Here is a 22,753-nt window from a genome sequence, read left to right as displayed (position 1 = left end):
AAAAAACCGCAGATCTCTGATAAATAAAAAGTATTTACTCCGCTTGTTAAATCCTAGTTCTAGAACAGATTCTGTAAGTATACTTCCTTTTAATTATGAACATAATTCACCTTGCTAGAGACCTGTGACTGGGCAGAGCTTGCACTGGGCCATAAGCATTTCAGTGGGGTTTGTAGTTTGCTTATACTGAAAATGCATGCTCTGAAGGCCTGTGCATCCTCTGAAGGTCTGTTTCAATCTGCTTCCTCATTAACCTCTCATTGTTTCTACCCTAAATCCAGTCATTTCCTGATATTCTCCCTTTCACGCTTTCCTCACCTGGCCCTTCTAATTTTATCTTATTCTCCTCATCAATGGTTCCCACTTCCAGAAGGCACCTTGAGCTAGAGCCAAAATACAGGTGAACAGTCAGGAACCGCAGAATATTTGGTAGACTATGCCAGCCCAGGAGACCTGAAAGAAAGTTGCTTTAGAGAAAGCCTCTCTGAAGCTTTGAATGTGAACAATAAATGGCACCACCCAAATGAGCCCAGGCTCTCCAGCTGTCTGTATGGATACATAATTCAGAAATATGAAATGTAACTCCAAGACATAGGTTGAAGTTCAGTAAGCATGTGAATTCCAGTACATTATCATCTGACAAATAACGAAGGACAAAGCGAGGAGTAAAAAAGAACTTGAAAATTCAAGACTTCTAAAAGGGCGTTCCCCTAGATAATGGCATACAAAAATAACTGAAATGCCTTGACTCCACCACTATAATTTATAGAGCAGATCTCACTATCTAGATAATGTGATAATTGTTACACATCAATAATCATAAATAGAAATGAACTGATAGTATGTCTTAGCTGAATCTTTTCTGCAAATTGACTGCCTGGAAATGATAGGAAGCCAGCAGCGAGGAAGAATTTGAAAGATAGAGGATAGAAATCATAGGCAGCACTACTCCTGTTATTCCTACGGCACGCTGCAAAGCCTTCTGCTACAGGAATGATTTAAAAGAAATAGCGGTTGTAGAAAAAAGGAAGGGTGGGGGGACTCCACTGAGGAATGTACTTTCAATTTTGTTTTCTCATCATGAGCACTGTGTACCTTGTGGTCGTCAACACACATCACTGATTTTAAAATAGTGTCTGGTAAGGTCTTAAAGAAATCTTAGTCCGAGCTACGATAAGAAAATGGAATTGAACAAAAGGATTATTTTCATAAATTAGTTTTCCACTTTAAAAGAGTCTAGCATTGTGGTTAAAACCAGCTAAAAATGACATTCATTTGTTAGGCAGCCAGTAGCAGACAATTAGAGCTGTCAGTGGAACAGTCTAAACACTCCTGAGATCATCAAAGGGTTGGAGTTGAACAGCTGGGGGTATTGCTAATAAAAAGAGAGATACGGGAGACAGCATCCCTCCGGTTTTCAGGACAACTGGGAATGCAAAAGTAAGTGCATTCCAAAAATCGAGCCAACTTTGACAAGGTTCTGGCAAAAGACGGGTCAGTTGATCACCTAGTTCAGAAACTGGGAGTGTGTCCAGGACCCTGGGAGCCTGAGAACCTCTCTTCTTTTGCCAAATTGCCCAGTCGGCTGGGGGCTCGGTGCAGAAATGGAGCTTCTCATTGTCCCATTTCTCTGTGAAGTCAAGAGAATTCAGATAAGAGGAGACATGCGTGTTCTCCCTCTGTGGACTTTGAGCAGAATATTGTAACATCTCTTTGGCTTTATAGGACTTTCCCAGGGGTAGCTGGTTGGAAACCGGGATTTGTGGGAAAGTTCTAGTTACTGTGTCTGGAAAGAGAGAGATGTTCTGTAACACTGGAAATAAATTGGTAGGATTTCAAAACCCTTCAAGATAGCAGGAACTTGACACAAGAGAAGTATGTAGTAACATAGAATCCAGAATCCAATATATTCCTAGCAGAAACATGTATATTTGTTGAATGTGTATATTGAAGGGTTTTGCTATACGTATCTCCAAAGTTCTCTTTTCCTCAGACCCTCATGGATTATGAGAAATTTTGCTCTTAGAGGGCAACAAAAGACAATGCATATGTATCTCCCAGCCATAAAACTCTCTGTGCTCCCTTCTACCCCCCTGACATTCTGAGATTATGAGAAATTTTGCTCTTAGAGGGCAGCAAAAGACAATGCATATATATTTCCCAGCCATAAAACTCTCTGTGCTCCCCTCTACCCGCTCTGACATTCTGGCCTCTAGAAGAGTAACATGGCCATCCTCCAAAGCTAAAAAATGGAAATAAGTAGCCAGATGTGGAAGCTGTCACCCGAGTATGGCACTCTCGGTGCCAGGCTAAGGAGCACCTGGGAATGATGAGGGACAACCTGAAGCTCAAGCCAAACAGTGTCAAGAAATAGAGCAAGGCCAAGAGTGGAAGGCGGGTGCCCAGGAGACCCCATGGCCCAGCTCGGTGACAGGAGATGCTGCTCATGGATTTCACCCCAAAATGTCACTAGTGTGGTTATGGGAAACCAGAAGTTAATGTTGGAAGCCTTCTCCTTGCCTGAGGAACCAGATGAGGATGAGGGAGCAGAGGCAGTGGGGAATTGTCTCTTTGTTCTCCTTCATGTGGCTCAGAGACTTCTGTTTTTTTCTTTCTCAGCTTGGTTTCTCTCATCCGAGGCCAAGTAGTAACTACAGATGGAACTCCCCTGGTCGGTGTGAACGTGTCTTTTGTCAAGTACCCAAAATACGGCTACACCATCACCCGCCAGGATGGCACGTAAGTAGGGGCTAGGACCTACTCAGCACCACACGTGTGTGCAAAGAGACAGACGGTGCTGTTGGCATGGAACCACAGGATTCCCCCTGGTGAACTGGAATGTCCACCAGGCCAGTTCCCTAGTGAGGATTCCCCCAAAGACATTTCATGCTTTTTGATGTGGCATCAAAAACAGAAAATAAATAGGAAAGCCAGCTTACCTAGTACAGCTCACAGCCACCTCTTTTTTTTAATGTCAGGTCAATGCACGTGTGTGTGTGTGTGTGTGTGTGTGTGTGTGTGTGTGTGTGTGTGTGTGTTTTGGGATGGGTGCAGATTCTAGAAAAAGAAGGGAAGGTAGCTCTTAGAAACGAACTCCTGTTTTAAATCAAAGGCAGTGCAGGGTGACAGGAATCCACATGACATAGAGTCCTGTGGTGATCCCCTTCTGCTTTCATCTGTGGCTTTAGGAGTTGCGTTGTTTTCACTACTGTTTGGAGGGGGTGGCGTGTAATCAGAGAAGTCTAATTAAATACATTTAGCAGTCACCCTGCTGTGTGAAGGAGGCAACCTCTCCCTATTATCTTCTGATTGGAAACATGTACCCGTTCAGCCCCCATCAAGATGAAAGCTCTGTCATTTCCTTAATCCATTTGGGCATAGAGTAGAAATTTAAAGAAAAAGATAAGAAGAAGAAAAGAAATCTATGGGAGGGAAAAAACACTGACTTACTCTGGGCTAAAAATCACACAGACACACACACAATTATGGCATTCTATTTTAAATGCGAAGGGAGCTGTGGCTACAAATCTGATCCAACACTTTCTGTAAAATGCACTCTGGAAAATCTTGGATATATCACAGAGGTAAGAACAGGGGTTTTTTTTTTACCTTTCTCTGGCAAAGAGTCTGGCCTGATTTTCTTTCTAATGCCCTAAGGTAGCCTTACAGGCAGTTTCAACAATTACCAGCCCCCAGGAGCCCTACCTTCACTCTCCCACCTCTGAAACCCAAACAAGGAGTCTAAAGATTCATATCAAATCTTCAATATTCATGAAATTTCTGATATCTCACTCACACATTTCTGTAGCCAAATCTAATTATTTTAAAGCACAGGATGGCAGATGTGTGCCTTGCAAAATTACTCTGGCCCTTGTTCATTCTTAGAAGCCAGTGTTTTTTGTTGTGGTGGTGGTGATTTTTTTTTTTTTTTGAGATGGAGTCTCGCTCTTGTCGCCCAGGCTGGAGTGCAATGGCACGATCTTGGCTCACTGCAACCTCCGCCTCCTAAGTTCAAGCGATTCTCCTGCCTCAGCCTCCCAAGTAGCTGGGATTACAGGGCCTGCCACCACGCCCGGCTAATTTTTGTATTTTTAGTAGAGACCAGGTTTCACCATGTTGGCCAGGCTGGTCTCGAACTCCTACCCTCAAGTGATCCACCCACCTCGGCCTCCCAAAGTTCTGGGATTACAGGCGTTAGCCACCACGCCCAGGCCAGTGTTCTTGAAGAACTGACATCCTTGAGTCAATTGCTCTGAAGTCCCGTGAGACAACAGAAGAAGACATTGCTGAGTCCTTGATTTGCTATTTGTCCCTTTCTTCTGCATCCCTCTCCACTGCTTCCTGAGTAATTATGCCCCAAGTCCACTTCCCAGATCATCTATCCAACCTCCTGGATCAGTTACTCTTCAGCTTATTCAGGTTGCAAAGCTGTGGAAGTCACAAGACATGCTTGGGAATGCTCTGAGGAATCCCACAATCTGTTGCATAGTGGCATGTGCCCCAAATATTCATGTTGATTCTACCGTGCCAACTAGGAACAATTTGACTTCAAGACATTTGACTCTTTTCTGTACTCTATGCAGAACTATCCCCAGCAGTGTGCATGCCCAATAAATAAGCACATAAATAAAGTAATTAATAAGTAAACTATTGTGCTGTACATGCTCTGATATTTATCTTAATATTCATATGCTCCCTGTTCATTCACATTTACTGAAAAACACCAAATGTGTTACTAAGATTGGATGAAACCAGCGAGTCAAGTATATTTTTACCGAGTTTTTACTGTGATCCAAGTACTCTTAGCTGCTGGGGATTCTGAAGGGAGCAAGACAGACAGCACCACTGCCCTCAAAGAGATGAAATTCTAAGGCCAGGTGCAGTGGCTCACACCTGTAATCCCAGCACTTTGGGAGGCAGAGACAGGCAGATCACAAAGTCAGGAGATCGAGACCATCCTGGTTAACACGGTGAAACCCCGTCTCTACTGAAAATACAAGAAGTTAGCCGGGCGTGGTGGTGGGAGCCTGTAATTCCAGCTACTTGGGAGGCTGAGGCAGGAGAATCGCTTGAACCTGGGAGGCGGAGGCTGCAGTGAGCCCAGATCGCGCCACTGCACTCCAATCTGGGCCCCAGAGGGAGACTCCATCTCAAAAAAAAAAAAAAAGAGAGAGAGAGAGAGATGAAATTCTAGAGGTGAGGTAAAATAAAGCTTAAAATTAGGACACTAGTCTCTGTTAACGTTCTTGTTTTCTGTTAATTGGGAAAAAGCTACCTTTATTCTACTTTACAGGTAGTACACCTCCATCCAGCTCTTAAGGAACAAACAGAAATATAGCTTAAGAACCATTGTCAAAGAAATCAGCCACAGAGCAGAGACTGATTAGAAGAATGCTGTAATGAGCTCCTCCCTGTGTCCTAACGTAGTATTGTTATGATTACACTATTTATTGAACACTCTATTAGCCTAGGACTGTGCTAAGTGCTTTACACGAATGGCCAGCAACATTTTCTGTAAAGGCCCAGACAGTAGTTTAGGCTTTGCTGGCCATGTGGCTTGTCACTAACAACTCACCTCTGCCATTATAGCAGGAAAACAGCCTAAAAGATATATAAACAAATGGGTATAACTGTATGCTGATGAACCCTTTTTTTTTAGTCTCACTCTATCACCCAGGCTGGAGTACAGTGGTGCAATCTCGGCCCACTGCAGCCTCCACCTGCCAGGTTCAAGCAATTCTCCTGCCTTAGCCTCCTGAGTAGCTGAGACTACAGGCACCCGCCACCACGTCTGGCTAATTTTTGTATTTTTAGTAGAGACAGGGTTTCACCATGTTGGCCAGGCTGGTCTTGAACTACTGACCTCAAGGGATCCATCCACCTCAGCCTCCAAAAGTGCTGGAATTACAGCCATGAGCCACTGTGCCCTGCCCAGTAAAACTTTATTTAGCAAAACTGGTGGTGGGCCGGATTTAGCTCATGGGTCATAGTTTGTTGAGCTCTGCTCTACACTGGTGATGTTTCACTCTTAGCCATGCCATGTATATTGGTGTAATTATTCCCATTTTACAGATGAAGAAACTTAGGCTCAGAGAGGGTTAGTAACTTGCCCATTGCCACTCAACTAGTAAGTGATAGAGCTTGGGTTCCAGCCCCACCTGTCTGTCTCCAAAGCCCATGTTCTCCTCTGTGCTCTGCCCATCCCATGGCCATCAAGGGAGGAGGAGAGGCATCCTGCCTTGTCTAAAGGTGAGTCTACCCTCTCATCAGCTCACTTACTCCCTCTCCAGGTTCGACCTGATCGCCAATGGAGGTGCTTCCTTGACTCTACACTTTGAGCGAGCCCCATTCATGAGCCAGGAACGCACCGTGTGGCTGCCGTGGAACAGCTTTTATGCCATGGACACCCTGGTGATGAAGACCGAGGAGAACTCCATCCCCAGCTGTGACCTCAGTGGCTTTGTCCGGCCCGATCCAATCATCATCTCCTCCCCTCTGTCCACCTTCTTCAGTGCTGCCCCTGGGCAGAATCCCATCGTACCTGAGACCCAGGTAGGAATGGCTGTGCCAGGGCAGGACTCTCAGGACTTCCCTAACCAAAACCAACTGGACACTGCCTCTCCCCGAGTGGACCAGAAACTAATATTATAGGGGAGTGAAAAAAGTGGGAGCATAATAACATTTATAGCCACCAGAGATGAAAGTTTGAATCCCTCTTGGCTGTTCTGCATGTTTGCAGATAGTTGTTCAAGACTTTGGCAGTCATCAGAGCTTTTAATAAAATAAAAACAACATACATATGTGCAACCCACCTGCAAACTGCTTTTTATTCCTGTTAGTCACAGAGATACATGATAAGAGGCACTTTAATGATCTACATTGGTGTTACAGCAGAGGGCATATTATATTATTGCCTCCCTGTTGCTTTATACGGATTGTCAGTGGAAGTTGTAGGTTCATATAATTACAGCCTCTCGTGGCCTCCTTGCATGCAGCTAGCAATAAAGCCTGCTGTTCTTATTTACATCTTTTGCCAACAGTGTGGTTTTTCAAAAAGAAACACAACAGTGACCTAGAATAATTATTAATCCAAAAATCATAACCTCAGCCCCATCACTCTATGGTGGAGGATAAAGTTTTTGTTGTTGTTGTTGTTGTTGTTGTTGTTGTTGTTGTTCTTTCTCAGTGGTGGTAAGTGGTTCTTGCACCCACATAAGATGTGATGCCTCAGTGAGAGACATAGCAGACTGACAGTATCAGCGTTACAGTTTACCTGCACAGGTGTGTTTGAGGTGTATGTCTGCCACGTGTTGCCTTTCCAGGTTCTTCATGAAGAAATCCAGCTCCCTGGTTCCAGTGTGAAACTTCGCTATCTGAGCTCCAGAACTGCAGGGTACAAGTCACTGCTGAAGATCACCATGACCCAGTCCACAGTGCCCCTGAACCTCATCAGGGTTCACCTGATGGTGGCTGTCGAGGGGCATCTCTTCCAGAAGTCATTCCAGGCTTCTCCCAACCTGGCCTATACCTTCATCTGGGACAAGACAGATGCATATGGCCAAAGGGTGTATGGACTCTCAGATGCTGTTGGTATGTTTTGGTTTCAACCACTTATTGATCAATGGATTTAGTCGTGTGTTAATTCGACCCATATTTATTGAGTTCCAAGGATATGCCAAGCACCATTCCAGTAGATAAGGACACAGTGGTCAAGAAGACAGATAAGATTCCTCTTCCATGGGCTTTACATTTTGGTAAGGTATTGAGATAATAAATACAAATGAAACAAAGAAATATCAAAAAGGATAAGTGCTAATAAGAAAATAAAAGTAAATGATCTATATTGGGAAGGAGGGGCAACTGTGGTGAGTATTTAGGGAAGCCTCCTCCGCAGGGCAGCATTTAAGCAAAGACTTTACTGACAAGAAGGAACCACATGAAAATCAGAAAAAGAGGATTTCAGGCAGAGAGAAGAGCAGGGTGTGTTTAATAGACAGAGAGAAGGCCGGTGTAGCTGGAGTGTAGTGGAAAAGGAAAATATTCAAGATGATGGGAGAGAGGTGGTCAGGGGCTAGTTCATGTTCCAGACAGAGCACTTGTAAATGGCACAGAATGCCCCTAAATAATCAGAAAACAGGGTTTGAGGAGATCAGAAAGCCACATGCTATGTTCCAGGGCTTTGTCTTTTGAAGGAATCACGATTCCCTCCTTACAAAAGATCTTCGTAAGAGAAGGGTCCTACCGTTATCAGAGTTGTGAGCTGTAGATTAATCTTAACCTACCTTGTATCTTCCTACATGTAGAAAGCTATCTAGGAATTAATTAAAATCCAGAATCCTGTGTTCTCTTCACCAATAGTCGTGTGTATTTTAAGAACTGTAAAGATAAGTTACCAAAGTAAGAAACTAGCAACCTCAGAAATTTTCACTATAATTGGCAGCCAATGTTTATCAGACTTTCCCTTCATGCAGAGAGCATTGTGCTAAATCCTTTGTCTTGGGTAACCTCTCAATAACCCCTCAAGCAGGCACTCTCATAACCCCATTGTGCATATGGGGCAGGAGGGAAAGGGTAAGAAATTTGCCCAAGATCATGCCACTGACAGGTTACACCTGCTTAGGATACAGCCCTGGGGGTCTGCTTCATCAGTAAGTGGAATTAACTTAACCAAGATAGTAAGAAGTTCCCAGAGTAACTAGTGCATTTAATATACAACACTGGCTAATCAAATATATATATATATATATAAAAATATTATATATATATATATATAAAAATATCTGTCTTTAGCTAATATCAAAATGACAGCCAATATCAAAAAGTAGACTAAATATTGTAATGCACTTCCATATACTCCAGTGCCTACCATTATCAACTCACGATGAGGCCTCTTTTTTCATACCCCCATCCACTCCCCTTTCTCCTACATTTTCCTGAAGCAAGTCCTAGACATCACATCATTCAATCTGTAATATTTAAGAATGTATCTCTAAAAACACTCTAAAAATATAAAAACTATCATCACAACAAAAAAAACACAATAATTCCCTAAAACCATCACATAGCCCATCATTGTTCAGTATTTCAATTGCCTGACAAATACCATAAACTATTAATACTTTGTCTCAATATCCCGTTAAGATCCACCTTTTGCAATTGGTTGATTTCTCTTAAACCGTTTTTTAAAGTTCTTTTATCTTTCCTTATCTTTCTCTCTCTCTCTAACCTTCATAATTTGTTTGTTGAAGAAATTGGGTTGTGTGCCTGTAGAATTCCCCATATAGCGTGGTTGGTTGGTTGGTTGATTGATTAGTTGGTTCTCGAATTGCGTAATAATGGATATTTGGCCTGTTCCTCTGTTCCCTATATCTCCTGACCATTGATAGTTGGGCTTTGAAGCTTTCTCAGGTTCAGGTTTGATTTTTTGATTTTTTGTTTTGGCAGAACAAGGTGATAGGTGGGGCTGTGTCCTTCCGTCAAGAGGCGCCTAAAGTCAAGTTGTATATTTTTTAGAGATTTCAGTAGCCATTGATGTTCATTGCCTAGTCTGTCTGGTCATTAGGGATTGCAAAATGATATTTTAATTCTATACTTCCTTCTTCATCTATTAGCTGAAATACTTCTATGCAGAGATGCTTTCTCCTTAACTACTTGGTTATTTAAAGTACAGTTCAAATAGGAAAGAATAGATAAATGTTTGATTATTTCCCTTTATTTACTAGTTTTCAATATAATGAGTTGATTCATCATCCAGTGGTGGCAAATTAATGTTTCTTAAATACCATTATGAACTCGTGGGCCGAAACACATCTAGTATGTTTCAATCCATTGAAGTTATTATCCTCACTAATGGCCAAATGGCCCCATCTTTGGTCAGTGGGCACCTTTTCAAGCTCATTCCCAAACCCTTTTGACATGACCCTAATAGATTTTGATTCCTTCCTTGCTATCTAGTATGATAAAGTAGGCTGGTGTCATTGTGTTCATTTCTTACTCCAGCCATTTCTTCCAGAAGCCCTGATTCCTTTTAATGAGAAATAATATATCAAGGCCACAAGCCAGGCACTAGCAATTCTCTTTGCTGCTGGGGCTGGTCATTTGGCCTTTGTTTCTTGGCATTTTCAGAGGACAAGCTAGGAAATATATAGGGTTTTTTTAAAGATAAAAATGCATCCCCCATTCGTATTGACACTTCTATATCTCAGGAATTTTTTAAAGCTGCAGAGAATCCCCAAAGGTGACACACATAGTTAAGAGTTTAATGCAGTAGGAATAGCAATAATAACAATGCCTCATATTTCTAGACCAGCGTTCCAATTAAAAATGTATGGCATCTCAGCGCTTCGTCTCATCTCTCCTTACCACATCTGTCTGAGAAATTGAGGCTTCACTTAACCCATTTTACACGTGGGGAAAATGGAGCCCCAAGGAAGCGTGAGCTTGGAGCCAAGCTAGGACTAATGTCCTTCATTTCCACCTCTCTCTCCCATTTGTCCATGTGGCAAATGCAGCATTTTTACAAACAGCTTTTGGATTCTGTTCCCCATTGAATCCCCATGTAACTGGCAGGCTGTACCCCTGCTGGTGCCTGCCTCTCCTGGCACTTTCTGGAATCCTGAGTGAACACATCAAGTGTCTTAATTTACACAGCTATTGCTCCCAGAATCTCCATGTCAATGAGCCAGTACCATCCCAAAGGGCTTTCTCCTAGTAAGTGGAAATAAATGACACACAATATAATGAATGCATGCCGTGAACAGCAGGCTGAGAGAAACAGTCTCCTGTCCATCTCTAAAGGGGAATTGTGTCAGGTTTTCAAATGATTCCTTTCCTCCCTCCATGTCACCAGGGTCATTTTTGAAAGCCAGTCGTTCATTGGAAAGGTCTTTCCATCCCCACAGAGTACTACTGTGTAAAGTTTCAAGGTTGAGTTCAACTCAAAAATCTGAATTTAATATTGTAGAATCACAAGGAGAAAAGCAATCAGCCTGCCTCTTTGAGTGAGTTTTTGGAACAGAATCTGTATTACTGCGAACACGTGCTTCTCATTCTTGCTACAGAGCTCTGGAGTAATCAAGTAAACTCTCTCTTTTCTCTCGCTCTGCCCCACCCCGTTTATCTTTCAGTGTCTGTTGGGTTTGAATATGAGACCTGTCCCAGTCTAATTCTCTGGGAGAAAAGGACAGCCCTCCTTCAGGGATTCGAGCTGGACCCCTCCAACCTCGGTGGCTGGTCCCTGGACAAACACCACATCCTCAATGTTAAAAGTGGTACGTGAACACGTCTTCTTTCCCAGCCATAGCCTTGCCACTTCTCTGGAACCTTGTCTCTTTTCTCAGCGTTTAAGTGGTCACACCTCCCCTTCCCTTGGTCATTTTTTCATCAAGTGCTCAAAATATGCATAGATTTTCCTACCTTCTCCTTTTATTTTATTATTTTTTTAATAGAAATAGGGTCTTGCTCTGTCATCCAGAGTGTAGTGGAGTGGAGCCATCATAGCTCACTGCAGCCTCGACTTCCCAGGCTCAAGTAGTCTCCTGCCCCAGTCTACCAGGAAGCTGGGATTACAAGCTTCTTTAGTTATCCTCCCAAGTGTCATTTTACCCAATGCCACAGCATGTGGGGTCCACCTCCCCCACTGCAGCTCTCTCCACATCGTGAAGAAGTTGGAGAGCTCCTCAAGCACTGAAGATTCCTAATTTTTCTCTTCCCCTCCCTCCCAGTTGGCCAATACACGTGTCTTCCCCAGAGGGCTTCAGTAACCCCTCCCATTCTCCAACCCCCACAGGAATCCTACACAAGGGCACTGGGGAAAACCAGTTCCTGACTCAGCAGCCTGCCATCATCACCAGCATCATGGGCAACGGTCGCCGCCGGAGCATTTCCTGTCCCAGCTGCAACGGCCTTGCTGAAGGCAACAAGCTGCTGGCCCCAGTGGCTCTGGCTGTTGGAATCGATGGGAGCCTCTATGTGGGCGACTTCAATTACATTCGACGCATCTTTCCCTCTCGAAATGTGACCAGCATCTTGGAGTTACGGTAAATGGCCATACAGGCAACCTTCTGTTGCTCTCTTGCCCCCTCATAACTCCTGAGTTTGATTGGGTAACTGGGGCTGCATTTGGGGTTCTCTGGAGAAGATATAGTCCTTGTGATCCAAAACCTAGGCCCAGAGTCAAATAAGGAGGTGAGAGAAATGCTTTGTGTATCTTTGAAAAAATATACACAGATTTGATACAATAGTCAACAACTGACTTACAGACAAGGCTTTTAGTCTCCAGACTGGAGAACAACCGAGGCATCTTTTATTTTTAAGAAGCTCTGTAGACAAACATCAAAGTTTGAGAACCACTAATGTTCATTTGCTAATTCAAAATGTTGTATTGAGCATCTCTATCTGCTAGCTCTCTATAAATTCTCTAGGTCTTTGCACATTCACTAGGATAGCACTCCCTTTACTGTGTAGGCTTTGCTGTGTAATTTCTGGCCAGCCTAGGTAGATTCCTCCTGCCCATTGCTGGCTACTAAGTCTGAAGGCCGTACCCCTCTGTGCTGGGAAAAAACTGACCCCTAAAAGCTCTTAGACATGCTCTTGCCAGGAAAGTTGATTTCAGACCCTCAACTCAGGAGATCTGTACTTAGAGAGAGAAATAAGATCTATAAGAAAGGGGCAAAGTTTCATTCAAGAAATATTTGTTGAATGTATACCATGTCCCAGGGGCTTTCTGACTATAAAAAAAAAAAAAAAAGTGGGGTCAAAAAAGTACCTGTTGTTGTGTTTGTGTTCTGATAAGGCGCCACAGACAAAATCATGTGGTCAAATAAAAAATAATAATCTCCAGTATCCTTAATTGCTTTAGGGGAAATATAACAGAGTAAGAAACAGTAACTGGGGGACAGGGAGGGTACATGGATGAGGAGGCTACGTAAGATGAATTAGTTGGAGAAACCTCTTGTACTAGGTGATGTTTGGCTAGGATCTGAGTGATAGACGTCAGCCATGGGGAGATCTGGGGAAAAGTACTCAGGCAGAGAGAAGTTGTTCGAAAGCCCTATACCAGCCAGGAGCCTGACTGATTTAAGGACTGACAGAAGCCTAATGTGGCTGGAGGGTGGTGAGCTCAGGGAAGGGTACCTCAATGCATCAGAGTCTCACTAACCACTTAGACAAGAGTACATTGTATTTCAATGAACAAGCAATGAAGGTTGAAGTAGGGAGTGGGGTGGAATTGATATGATCTGATTTCCTTTTTTTTTAAAGATGACTCTGGCTATTGTGTGTGGAGTAGACTGTAGGACTGCAGGAGTGGAGGCAGGAAAACCCATAGGGAAGCTGCAGCAATTGTCCAGGATTGGGGCAATGGTGATTTGAACCAGAATGGTAGCAGAAGAGAGAGGAGTGCTCCAATTAGTGTCCAATTAGATTTTGAGATAAATCTGATAGGATTTGCTGATGGATCAGGTGTAAGGAATGAACAAAGACAGAAACGAATCAAGGGCCCTGCCTAGGATTTTGGCCTGACAAATGAGTGAATGATGGCATCTTCTGAAGCAGCCTCAGCCTCTCTGCTAGAAGGAGCTGCAGGTTGCACTTGCATTTGAGAGTCTCTGAGGCCCCATCTGGGAGAAATATCAGTGGCCTGCCCCCAGCAACTGCTGCTGAGCATTCTTGGGAGCTGAGAGTGTGCCAGGGACTGAGAGGAGTAAAAAGAGAGGAGAAAACAAGAGCTTCATCCTGAGGAGGTTGCAGCCTCAGGGATCCAGTGGGCACGTATTGAGCATGGAGGTGAGCCAGGCATGTGCTGGGCTCTGCGGTACAAAAGGGGATGAAACACAGGCTCAGAAAACACCCATGTGAGCATGAGAGGTAGCACCTGGGGAAGTCAGTGCGGTTCAAGCTGAGCTGAAGGGCCAAATGCCAACCATCATGGAGATCTAGAGACAAGCCTGGGGTGGAGGAGGGGGCATGGTAACCAGAGGGTGAACAATGAGAGCAAGAAGGAGACACGTGGGAGGAGGCCAGGTAGCCTTCACACTGCCAAACTGGTGATCAGACAAATCACTTTTCCTAGACTTACCCATCCATATAGATTCCCTTCCCAAGATGTTGTTTTTGTTTGTTTTTTTAATCCTAGGAAAGCCTCCTTTTCTCAGGCACCCTATGGGCATCAGAGAACCATGGGAGAAGGCAGGGCAGGGTGGAGGTAGCACTGTGCTTTACCATTGCCTATAGGAAAAAAGGGTGGAAGTATTTCATCTGGCCCTTGTAGTCTTCCACATCAGGCCCTTCCTCCTTTGTCACCGTTCTTCCTGCTCAGAGGCTAATCAGCCCTCACTTGGTACAGTCCGACCTCCAAACCTTCATTCTTGCTGCTTGCTCTGCTTAAAATACCTTCCCTACCTAATCTACCACATCACACCCACCTGTAAGGCGCAGCGTCAGGGCCCCCTCTTCCATGTAGCCTGATTTCCCCAGCAGAAGCCATTCTCACCCACCTCTGAGTCACTGTACTCTCTGATCTTAGAGTTGATGCCACTGAATGCCTTGTTGTCATTATGTCTGTGTAAGTCTTTAGGGCCCAAGCATGTGAATTTCTGCAGGGCACACCCCTTGGTCATCTTTGTCCCTTTAATGCCTAGAGGAGGTCCTGGCCCACACTAGGTGCTCAAGATAGGTTGCTTAAATTAAAGAAAATGCAGACCTGGCCGGGTGCGGTGGCTCAAGCCTGTAATCCCAGCACTTTGGGAGGCCGAGACGGGCGGATCATGAGGTCAGGAGATCGAGACCATCCTGGCTAACACAGTGAAACCCCGTCTCTACTAAAAAATACAAAAAACTAGCCGGGCGAGGTGGTGGGTGCCTGTAGTCCCAGCTACTCGGGAGGCTGAGGCAGGAGAACGGCACAAACCCGGGAGGCGGAGGTTGCAGTGAACCGAGATCCGGCCACTGCACTCCAGCCTGGACGACACAGCGAGACTCCGTCTCAAAAAAAAAAAAAAAAAAAAAAAAAAAAGAAAATGCAGACCCATCTCCTCCCTCTTGTTGGAGTTATCCCTGACTCCATGTCTCTCAAGCTGTGGAGGTCACAACGTCAATGGTGCAAGCTAAGGGCCCAATCAGAGCAAGTCACGCCATGCCCACGTGGTGACATTAGGACAGCTTGAGGTGGAATATGGCTCCCAATTTCCCTCGACAGCTGTGTGATTTTTTTAACTGCCTTTAGCCTTGTTCTTACTTTCATCAGCCAGGTACCCAGAGCCGATTAGAAGTTAAGCTTTTACAAGAACACTGGTTTTATTCTTCTTTTCTTCCCACTACATACCTGAAAACAAAGGGCTGTCAATCCCCTCTCTTCAAAACAGCAACCAGCAGAGGGAGGGAGGGGGAGGAAGAGACCTGTCTTGCTTATGTCTTTTCTCCATTGTGAGTTGGCAGCTGAATGATTCAATTTCGGGAGTCAGTGCCCGTTCCTATCTCGCTTACCCACCCCAGAGCTGAGCCTCTGAATTGGGATCCTATTGAAATGTTTCCATGGTTCTCTCGCTATCCTTCCCCGTTCCTCCTTCCTTTGTCTCAAAACATGCAGGGACAAGTTCTATACACTTAAATAACTTCTGATGCTACAAAGAGCCTTCTCTTAGGTAAAATGGTTATCATCTGTGTGCTCTGATTAGGCGGACATTTAGGACATTTTTCATACTCCTTTCCCATAAAAGCCTGATATCCCATCTTTACTCGTCCATTTCCCACCACCCTTTCCAAGTGGTCTCAGGAAAACCGAAGCCCCCTGGAGCAGAGTAAATTTGTCAGTCACTAACATTATAGGGAGAATTTCTCTCACAGAAAAATCTTTCCTCCCTCCCCAACTTTAGAACATCTTAGGAATTAGACCTCAGTATAAGGCAGTGAATTACATGGGATGGGACAGTATCTCTCTACCTTTTTTTAGCTTAGCTCCTTTTAATGAACATAAGAATCTTACATCTTCCGTAATTTTTGAAATTCCAATTCTTTTTATTTTTTAAACATAAAGTAATATTATGATATTAAACATGCTTTTTTCCAACTAAACCGCTTCTCCATGTTGACATTTTGATGGTGCTTTCAGCATGGAGTCAAGGGTACCATTCATTAGAGGAGACCTTCAGAGAAGGGACTTGTCCAACCCAGATGTGTTAGTACCCGGTAGGGGGAAAGTGGGAGCCTGGGAAGGTGGGCAGAGCCAGCAGACATTGGAAGGAAGTGTCACCAAGGACAAGCTCTGCCTGAGAGTTTCAGCCAGGACAGACCCTGCTTGATGACCAGGTAGACTCTTAGGGAAGACTATGTGGTTCCACTCAAAGACCGGAAATGCTTTTCTTGTGTGGTCAGGCTTTGAAAATGGGGGTCAGGAAAGAAAAGTCATGAAGCACTCAATCCAGAATAAAAGTAAAAACAATGTCCCCATAAAATTTTGGAGACTGATTGGAACTATTTTCAAAGCCTTTTTAGCAAGGGTAGAACCCAGATTTCATGAAGCCTAACACTAAGACAATTTCAGAGACTCTCCCTAAGAAGACAAAAATAAAATTATAAATATGAAATGAGAAATGAGGCCAGGCGCGGTGGCTCACGCCTGTAATCCCAGCACTTTGGGAGGCTGAGGCGAGCAGATCACATGGTCAGGAGATCGAGACCATCCTGGCTAACACGGTGAAACCCCGTCTCTACTAAAAATACAAAAAGTTAGCCAGGTGCGGTGGCAGGCGCCTGTGGTTCCAGCTACTTGGGAGGCTGAGGCAGGAGAATGGCGTGGGCCCGGGAGGCGGAGCTTGCAGTGAGCCGAGATCGCGCCACTGCACTCCAGCCTAGGCAACAGAGCAAGACTCCGTCTCAAAAAAAAAAAAAAAAAGAAAGAAAAGAAAAAGAAATGAGAAATGAAATGGAATATTTAGGATGAGAAAAGAAACCCAAAAACTTGCAAAGTTTAGAAAAGCCAATTCTATCACAAACGTCACAAAATCCAGACAAATAACCTAATATTTTTATTAATTATCTCCTGTAACACTTCCACGATACATGTTTTTCTATACTTTTTGGCTGCATATCTTTGATCATCTTTTAATATCACAGTCACTTTGTAATTTCATTATCTATAGAAGTGACAGAGGAATTTTCAGTCTTTCCTCTAGTAGGGCTGATCAAAATTTGTTTCAGATTATTGATAAATTAGAAAACTTTCTTTTGTGTTCATAATTGATTATTGGTGATGTGTAAATCATTAGAGTTATAAAATTGGGGAAAATCTTTATCAAGTTTCCTTTGTAATATCTCTGGGCATTTCAGGTTTTCCTGTGGAGTGAATAATCTAAATAGTATTTGAAATGATGCTCATTAACCAGTTTGTCATCGATGTCCTTGTATTAGTGAAATACGAATTCTACATGGGGCCTTTTACTCTCTGCAATGATGTTAGACAAATCAACATGGTAGGGAAGGAGCATTCCTGAAAGACATTCCTATTCAAGAATGGCTAACAACCATTTAGCTGGGTGCAAAGGACTACAAGCCACATGAGCTCATCCTCCTGAAACTAAACCAAATGTACTCCAAGTCAACTTCTCTTTCGTTAGAACAACAACAACAAAACAACCCTGGGGCTACTCCAAGTCCACCTTCCTCAAGGGGAAAAAGTGGCACAGAGAGAGTTGGAATGAAAAAAGACAACAGTCTCCACTGATTGTAGATTTGTCATTCTGAGCAGAACATGAGGGATTGGAGCCAGTCCTAGGCAGGATCTCCCCTTCTATAAGGGAAGCAGCCTCATTCCTTGCTTCCTTCACTCAAGAACCCATTTTTCCAGCCCTAACTCTCTCCTGGGCCTTCTACTAAGTACCTGCAATTCAGAGATGAGTGAGTCATGTCCTATTCACAAAGAAGTGAGGGGGACAGGCACACAAACATAAATCACCAGACAGCATGATGGCAGCCCTGAGAGTCAGGCTGAGAATGCCACAAGAGACCCTGAAGGCTTTGCAGAGACATCATTGATACTCTGCAGTGTGAAGAAGAGCTAATGCATCTCAGTTCTCCCATCTGAAACACCACTTTTTCCTCGAAGGGCTCGCCTAAAGAGTCTGTGGTATTAAAACCATGCACACAAAGCCTAGGCCTATCCCTTGTAAGTAGGACATCTGAACCCAGCTGCTTAGACTGACTTGGTGATGCTGTTATTCTGGTTTGTTGCCTGCTAAGCACCCAGCCTGCTGTGATCCTGCACTGGAATAGCAGTGACCTCAGCCTTTCTCCAAAGCTCATATTCATATGATCATTCAGGCTCTACACTCTCCAACGACTTGATCCTTCACCCCTGCCCTTCTCCTTCCTCCAACATAGATCTTATATTAATCAACTGAAAGCAGATGTTCCTAGGAAAGAAGTGGGTCAGGTCTGCGGACCCAAATCCCATCCAGTATTTTTACAAAATCTTGACTTTAAAAAGTGAAATTGATATTGCAATAATTAAGAGCCAAATATGACTACCACTGGTGGCAGATAACATTTCACTTTCATTAAGCAATATAAAATAGACACAAGAATTCCCGGCTGCCACCCTGACACACCAGGCTTTGCAGAATGAATCTTAAATTGCACTATGTCAGTCAGAGCTCAGGAGTTATCAGCATCATTTAATTAACTTTTTTTTTTTTTTTTTTGCAAAAACTAACACATTGGAATAAAATATAAAATTGTAATCCCTGTGCAAACCCACCACTAATGATGGCCCCCGGCAGAGGACTGAGCTACACCTGAGCAGAAATCAGGGCATTAAACTCTCTTTGTCCCTTCCCTGAAGCCTTCCTCCTCAACTGAAAGGAAAAGAGGGGTTAGGGGTTTCTTCCACCTTGGCCTAGAAGCCTCGAGAACAGGAGTCCTTCTCCTTACTTGAGACCCTAGCATCTTCTCGTCTCTGGCACATTAACTTTCAGCCACTTTCCTATTGAAATTGAATATATTTCTTCTCTTAAAACAACAACAAAATTTTTACTAGTTCTCTGATAAGAAACGATAACTGGAATCTTTGACTCCAATTCCAAGAGGATATTATTACCTATAAATTTCATTGTGGACCTTATTGCAATATTGGACGTTACCGTTTAGAAAGAATGCATATTTGGGGTCCCACCCCAAGTGAAAAGGGGACAATGAAGGTGACATGGAGCAGGGAAAGGAAGTGGTTCAGAGTCTCAGGGTTCAACAGCCTTTGCCCAACTGCAGTAGGCTCTGAGCAGGGTCTCCCTCTTGGGTGGGAGATGCACTAATGAAATGCACTAATGAGATACCGTGAAATGCACTATTGGCAACTAAGTGGTACAGGTGTCACCATCCTCCCTCCCACACTCAGAGTGGACATTACAAGTGAGTCACAGTACTCTTTATAGCTGATATTAAATTTGGCTTCAAAATCCTTCTACCACCACACTCCCAGTAGCCATTACTGGTCAACACATGTTGGCACCCAAGACATAACGTGTTTGCCATCCCTTCCTTAGTCAGGAGGCATATTTCACCTATAGAAATCTGTGTCTTGTGACAGTCACATTGCTGATGAGAGAATTCAAGCTTTCTTGTCCAGATTGTCCAATGTCTGGGAGGAGTCCAAAATCAGGGGCACTTCTCAAGCTATTGAGCCAGGAGTTGTCAGTTGCAGGGGAAAAAAGAAAAAGACTGCCTTTTTTGGGCCCCTTTATACGAGAAACAAAAATGTTATGTTTGCTTTATCATCAATTCTTCCGCTAACTGTTTGTTCTTTTTTCCTTTCTGTTTTCTGTCTATAAAGAAATAAAGAGTTTAAACATAGGTAAGATGAAGAACTCTTTCCCATATAATTTGATATGGTTCGTTTGCTTCCTTGTGTTTGCTTTTTTTGTTTTGTGCTTCTTGTGTAATGTTGTATATTTTTGTGTACCAAATATAGTAACTTTTTTATGTGCTAATTGTGTGTTGTGGATATGATAAGCTTTAGCAATTATGAAATGCAGTCAAAAAGCAACCAAATAAGCTGACAGTAATTAGAATTTCCGGGAGATTCAAGTGCAAGATAATGAACCCTCAGCGAACTTTTATCCCGACTGCTCAGTGCGGTCCATAATTGGGCTAAACAGTTGAGGCAAACTCCTGGCTTTTGTAAATGCTGGACTGGGTTCACAAAAGCTTTAATGAACTGGAAACGGGTTAAAAACTCATTTTCAACTCATTAATGATTTTTTCCCCTGGATATATGGTCATCTTTAAAAAAAAAAGTTAATTGCCAATCTGCTAGTCAGAATGAATCCAACAGTCAGATGCATTGAGAATTTTCATGGAGTAAAATCACTTTTCAATAGTTTGAAGAATAGAGACCAAGTATTATTCATCAAAACCGCCTTGATCATTATATTGATCCAAGGTTATCATTTAAAACCACACTAGGACAATTCACAGATAAAGTGTAAAACACACATACACGTGCATTCACACGTGAACTGTGCTGAAATGGAGATAGCATGAGCTTTCTTAAAGAAAAGTCACCTTATTTTTATTCAGAAGAAGAGAAAAAACAAAGCAATCTATACCACTACTCAACGGAATGCTTCTGCTCACTTTTTGAAATGAAACATGGACAGCTTTCCTTCATGATATTAGGTCAAAATTAGACAAAAAGTAGTCAAATTGCATAAGATCATAATAGTGAGTGGAAAGGCCATGCATTGAAAAAGTCCTCTGCTTTCTCCTCAGGCACCCCAAAACTGGCTGGTTATAGGCACCCCATTTGAGTCAAATTTTAAAAATAAGTAGAAATGCCTTGGAAGGACATTTTTCCAGGAAATTCACCAACCTCATGTGATCTTTGCCACAGCCACAGGTGTGGAGGCATGGCTGTCCCTCTGACCTGAGTTTTTCTGCAAGCATCTTAGTGAAAATAGGTATGAGACCGTAAGGAAGACTGGTCTCCCCAAGCAAGAACTGACCTCACACCCTCCATAGCCTGCTCTTCTGCCAGAGCTTTTGAAAAGCCTCCTGAAATCAGGCTCCCTAGAAAGTCCAAAATTAATTATCTCTCTCATAGATAGGCACAGATGTGCAATGCCTTGATCCTTCTGTTGATCATGCCAGCTACTGTTCATTCAGTAACAGAGTGCAGCATCTAATTAAAAAATGGCATGAATTTTTCCCTTTCTGCCCTAATTTGTTTTGCATATATGGATAGTCTCTAATGACTTAATAGCCAAAAAACAAGAAAAAAAGAGGAAAGGAAAGGAATGGAACCCAGGTAGTCTATGTTTTAGTTATCTGGGCTGGAATTTCAGAAAAACTTTGACTTCTGGTTCGGGGATGTGTCTTAATAGCAACCTGAATAGAAACTGGAGTGAAAGATGGTCTCAACTCAACACAGATTGTTCCTAAAACTAGCTTCCTAGTTCTTTTTTTTTTTTTTTTCCCCCTTAAATCAGAGAAGAACCCAAATGATGGTGTTTTAATTAGTAATTTACTAGCTAATGTCAACAGGACAAATGCATCCAACACTGTCATCTCTCTCACCTTCCCTCCACCTCTCCCAGCCCCTGTTCTCCCATCACCCCAAAGTAAAATTGAAAAATAATAGGAAAAGGCTGGCTGCATGGCTTACACCTATAATCCCAGCACTTAGGGAAGTGAAGGCAGGAGGATCTCTTGAGGCCAGGAGTTTGAGATCAGCCTGGGCAACATAGTGAGACCCCATCTGTACCAGAAACAAAAAAAAACCAGTTTTTAATTAGCCAGGCGTGGTGGCATGCACTTGTAGTTTCAACTACTCGGGAGGCTGAGGTGGGAAGATCACTTCAGCCCAGGAATTTCAAGCTGCAGTGAGCTAAAATTGTGCCACTGCTCTCCAGTGAGACTCTGTCTCTAAGAAAAATAAAATAAAATAGCAGGGAAAAAAAGGGGGGGCTGTGCTCATTTCAAAACATAGTCTACCACACTGAGGCAGAAAGGCAATTATTGTTTGCATCCTAGAGGTGGTGATTGTAATAACCAGTAGAGGAATAACATAAGCACTTATTCTGGTCCCAACCTCAAACCAGTGATAGGTACTACAAAGGGAAGAACTGCAGGGTTTTGAGCCAGAGGGAACATTAGCAATATCCAGTATGATTGACTTAATCCCCCAGCCCCCCCCCACCCAAAAAAAAGCTAAGACCTGACACAGTCAAATGACTTAACCAAAGTCACCACCAGCTGAGTCAGAATTGAGTTTTGAGTTTCCTGCGTTTTAGCCCTGAGCCACTTCTACAAGTCTTACTCTGTCCTAGTTAGCCTCACACAGGGCAGCTAGACACATGGAATGGAAGCAGCCCAGGTCTCGGAGGCTCACACCTTCCTAATACACTTCACACATACAAAGGTATTAATCCCCTAGTGTGGCTGAGGGCCCTGGCAGACCCTGACTCATGCCTGTGACCTCACTGTTTTGAAAAGTGCATCTCCTCTCCCAGTAATTCAGATTCCAGACACAGTACCAGCAAGATACCCACATGTCTTTACACTAAATGCCAACTTTATCCATATCCACACTGAAGAGCAGTAAAGAAGCAAGCTCTGAGCCTGGAGATTGGGAGTGGTTCTGGGGTGCTTCCCATGATAAAATTAGGAAAACTCCAGGTTGCCCTAGTATTCATGGTCTAGTACCCTGGAGGCATAGGATAAAATGAGAACATTGTCACATGGAAGTGTTCCTCTATCCCACTTGAGA

The 22,753-nt window shown here is 43.4% G+C and overlaps 1 protein-coding gene across 11 annotated transcripts in view; it reads left to right on the top strand.

The window, feature by feature from the left end:
• Positions 1-22,753, top strand: part of TENM2 (teneurin transmembrane protein 2) — a 702,758-nt gene that overhangs the window by 631,520 nt on the left and 48,485 nt on the right. For 7 of the 11 annotated variants that reach the window (XM_038009398.2, XM_008015241.3, XM_008015242.3 and 4 more), the window contains 6 exons: positions 2,620-2,739; positions 6,291-6,552; positions 7,323-7,590; positions 11,127-11,270; positions 11,789-12,038; positions 19,820-19,840. In XM_038009398.2, the coding sequence (XP_037865326.2) occupies positions 2,620-2,739; positions 6,291-6,552; positions 7,323-7,590; positions 11,127-11,270; positions 11,789-12,038; positions 19,820-19,840 (1,065 nt within the window). The remainder of the gene's footprint in view (positions 1-2,619; positions 2,740-6,290; positions 6,553-7,322; positions 7,591-11,126; positions 11,271-11,788; positions 12,039-19,819; positions 19,841-22,753) is intronic. The other 4 variants (XM_038009393.2, XM_073010537.1, XM_073010534.1 and 1 more) reach the window with 1 other exon arrangement.

The sequence above is a fragment of the Chlorocebus sabaeus genome, chromosome 23 (genome assembly GCF_047675955.1).
Source record: "Chlorocebus sabaeus isolate Y175 chromosome 23, mChlSab1.0.hap1, whole genome shotgun sequence".
NCBI classification, from domain to species: domain Eukaryota; kingdom Metazoa; phylum Chordata; class Mammalia; order Primates; family Cercopithecidae; genus Chlorocebus; species Chlorocebus sabaeus.
This window is presented reverse-complemented; position numbering and strand designations above follow the sequence as displayed.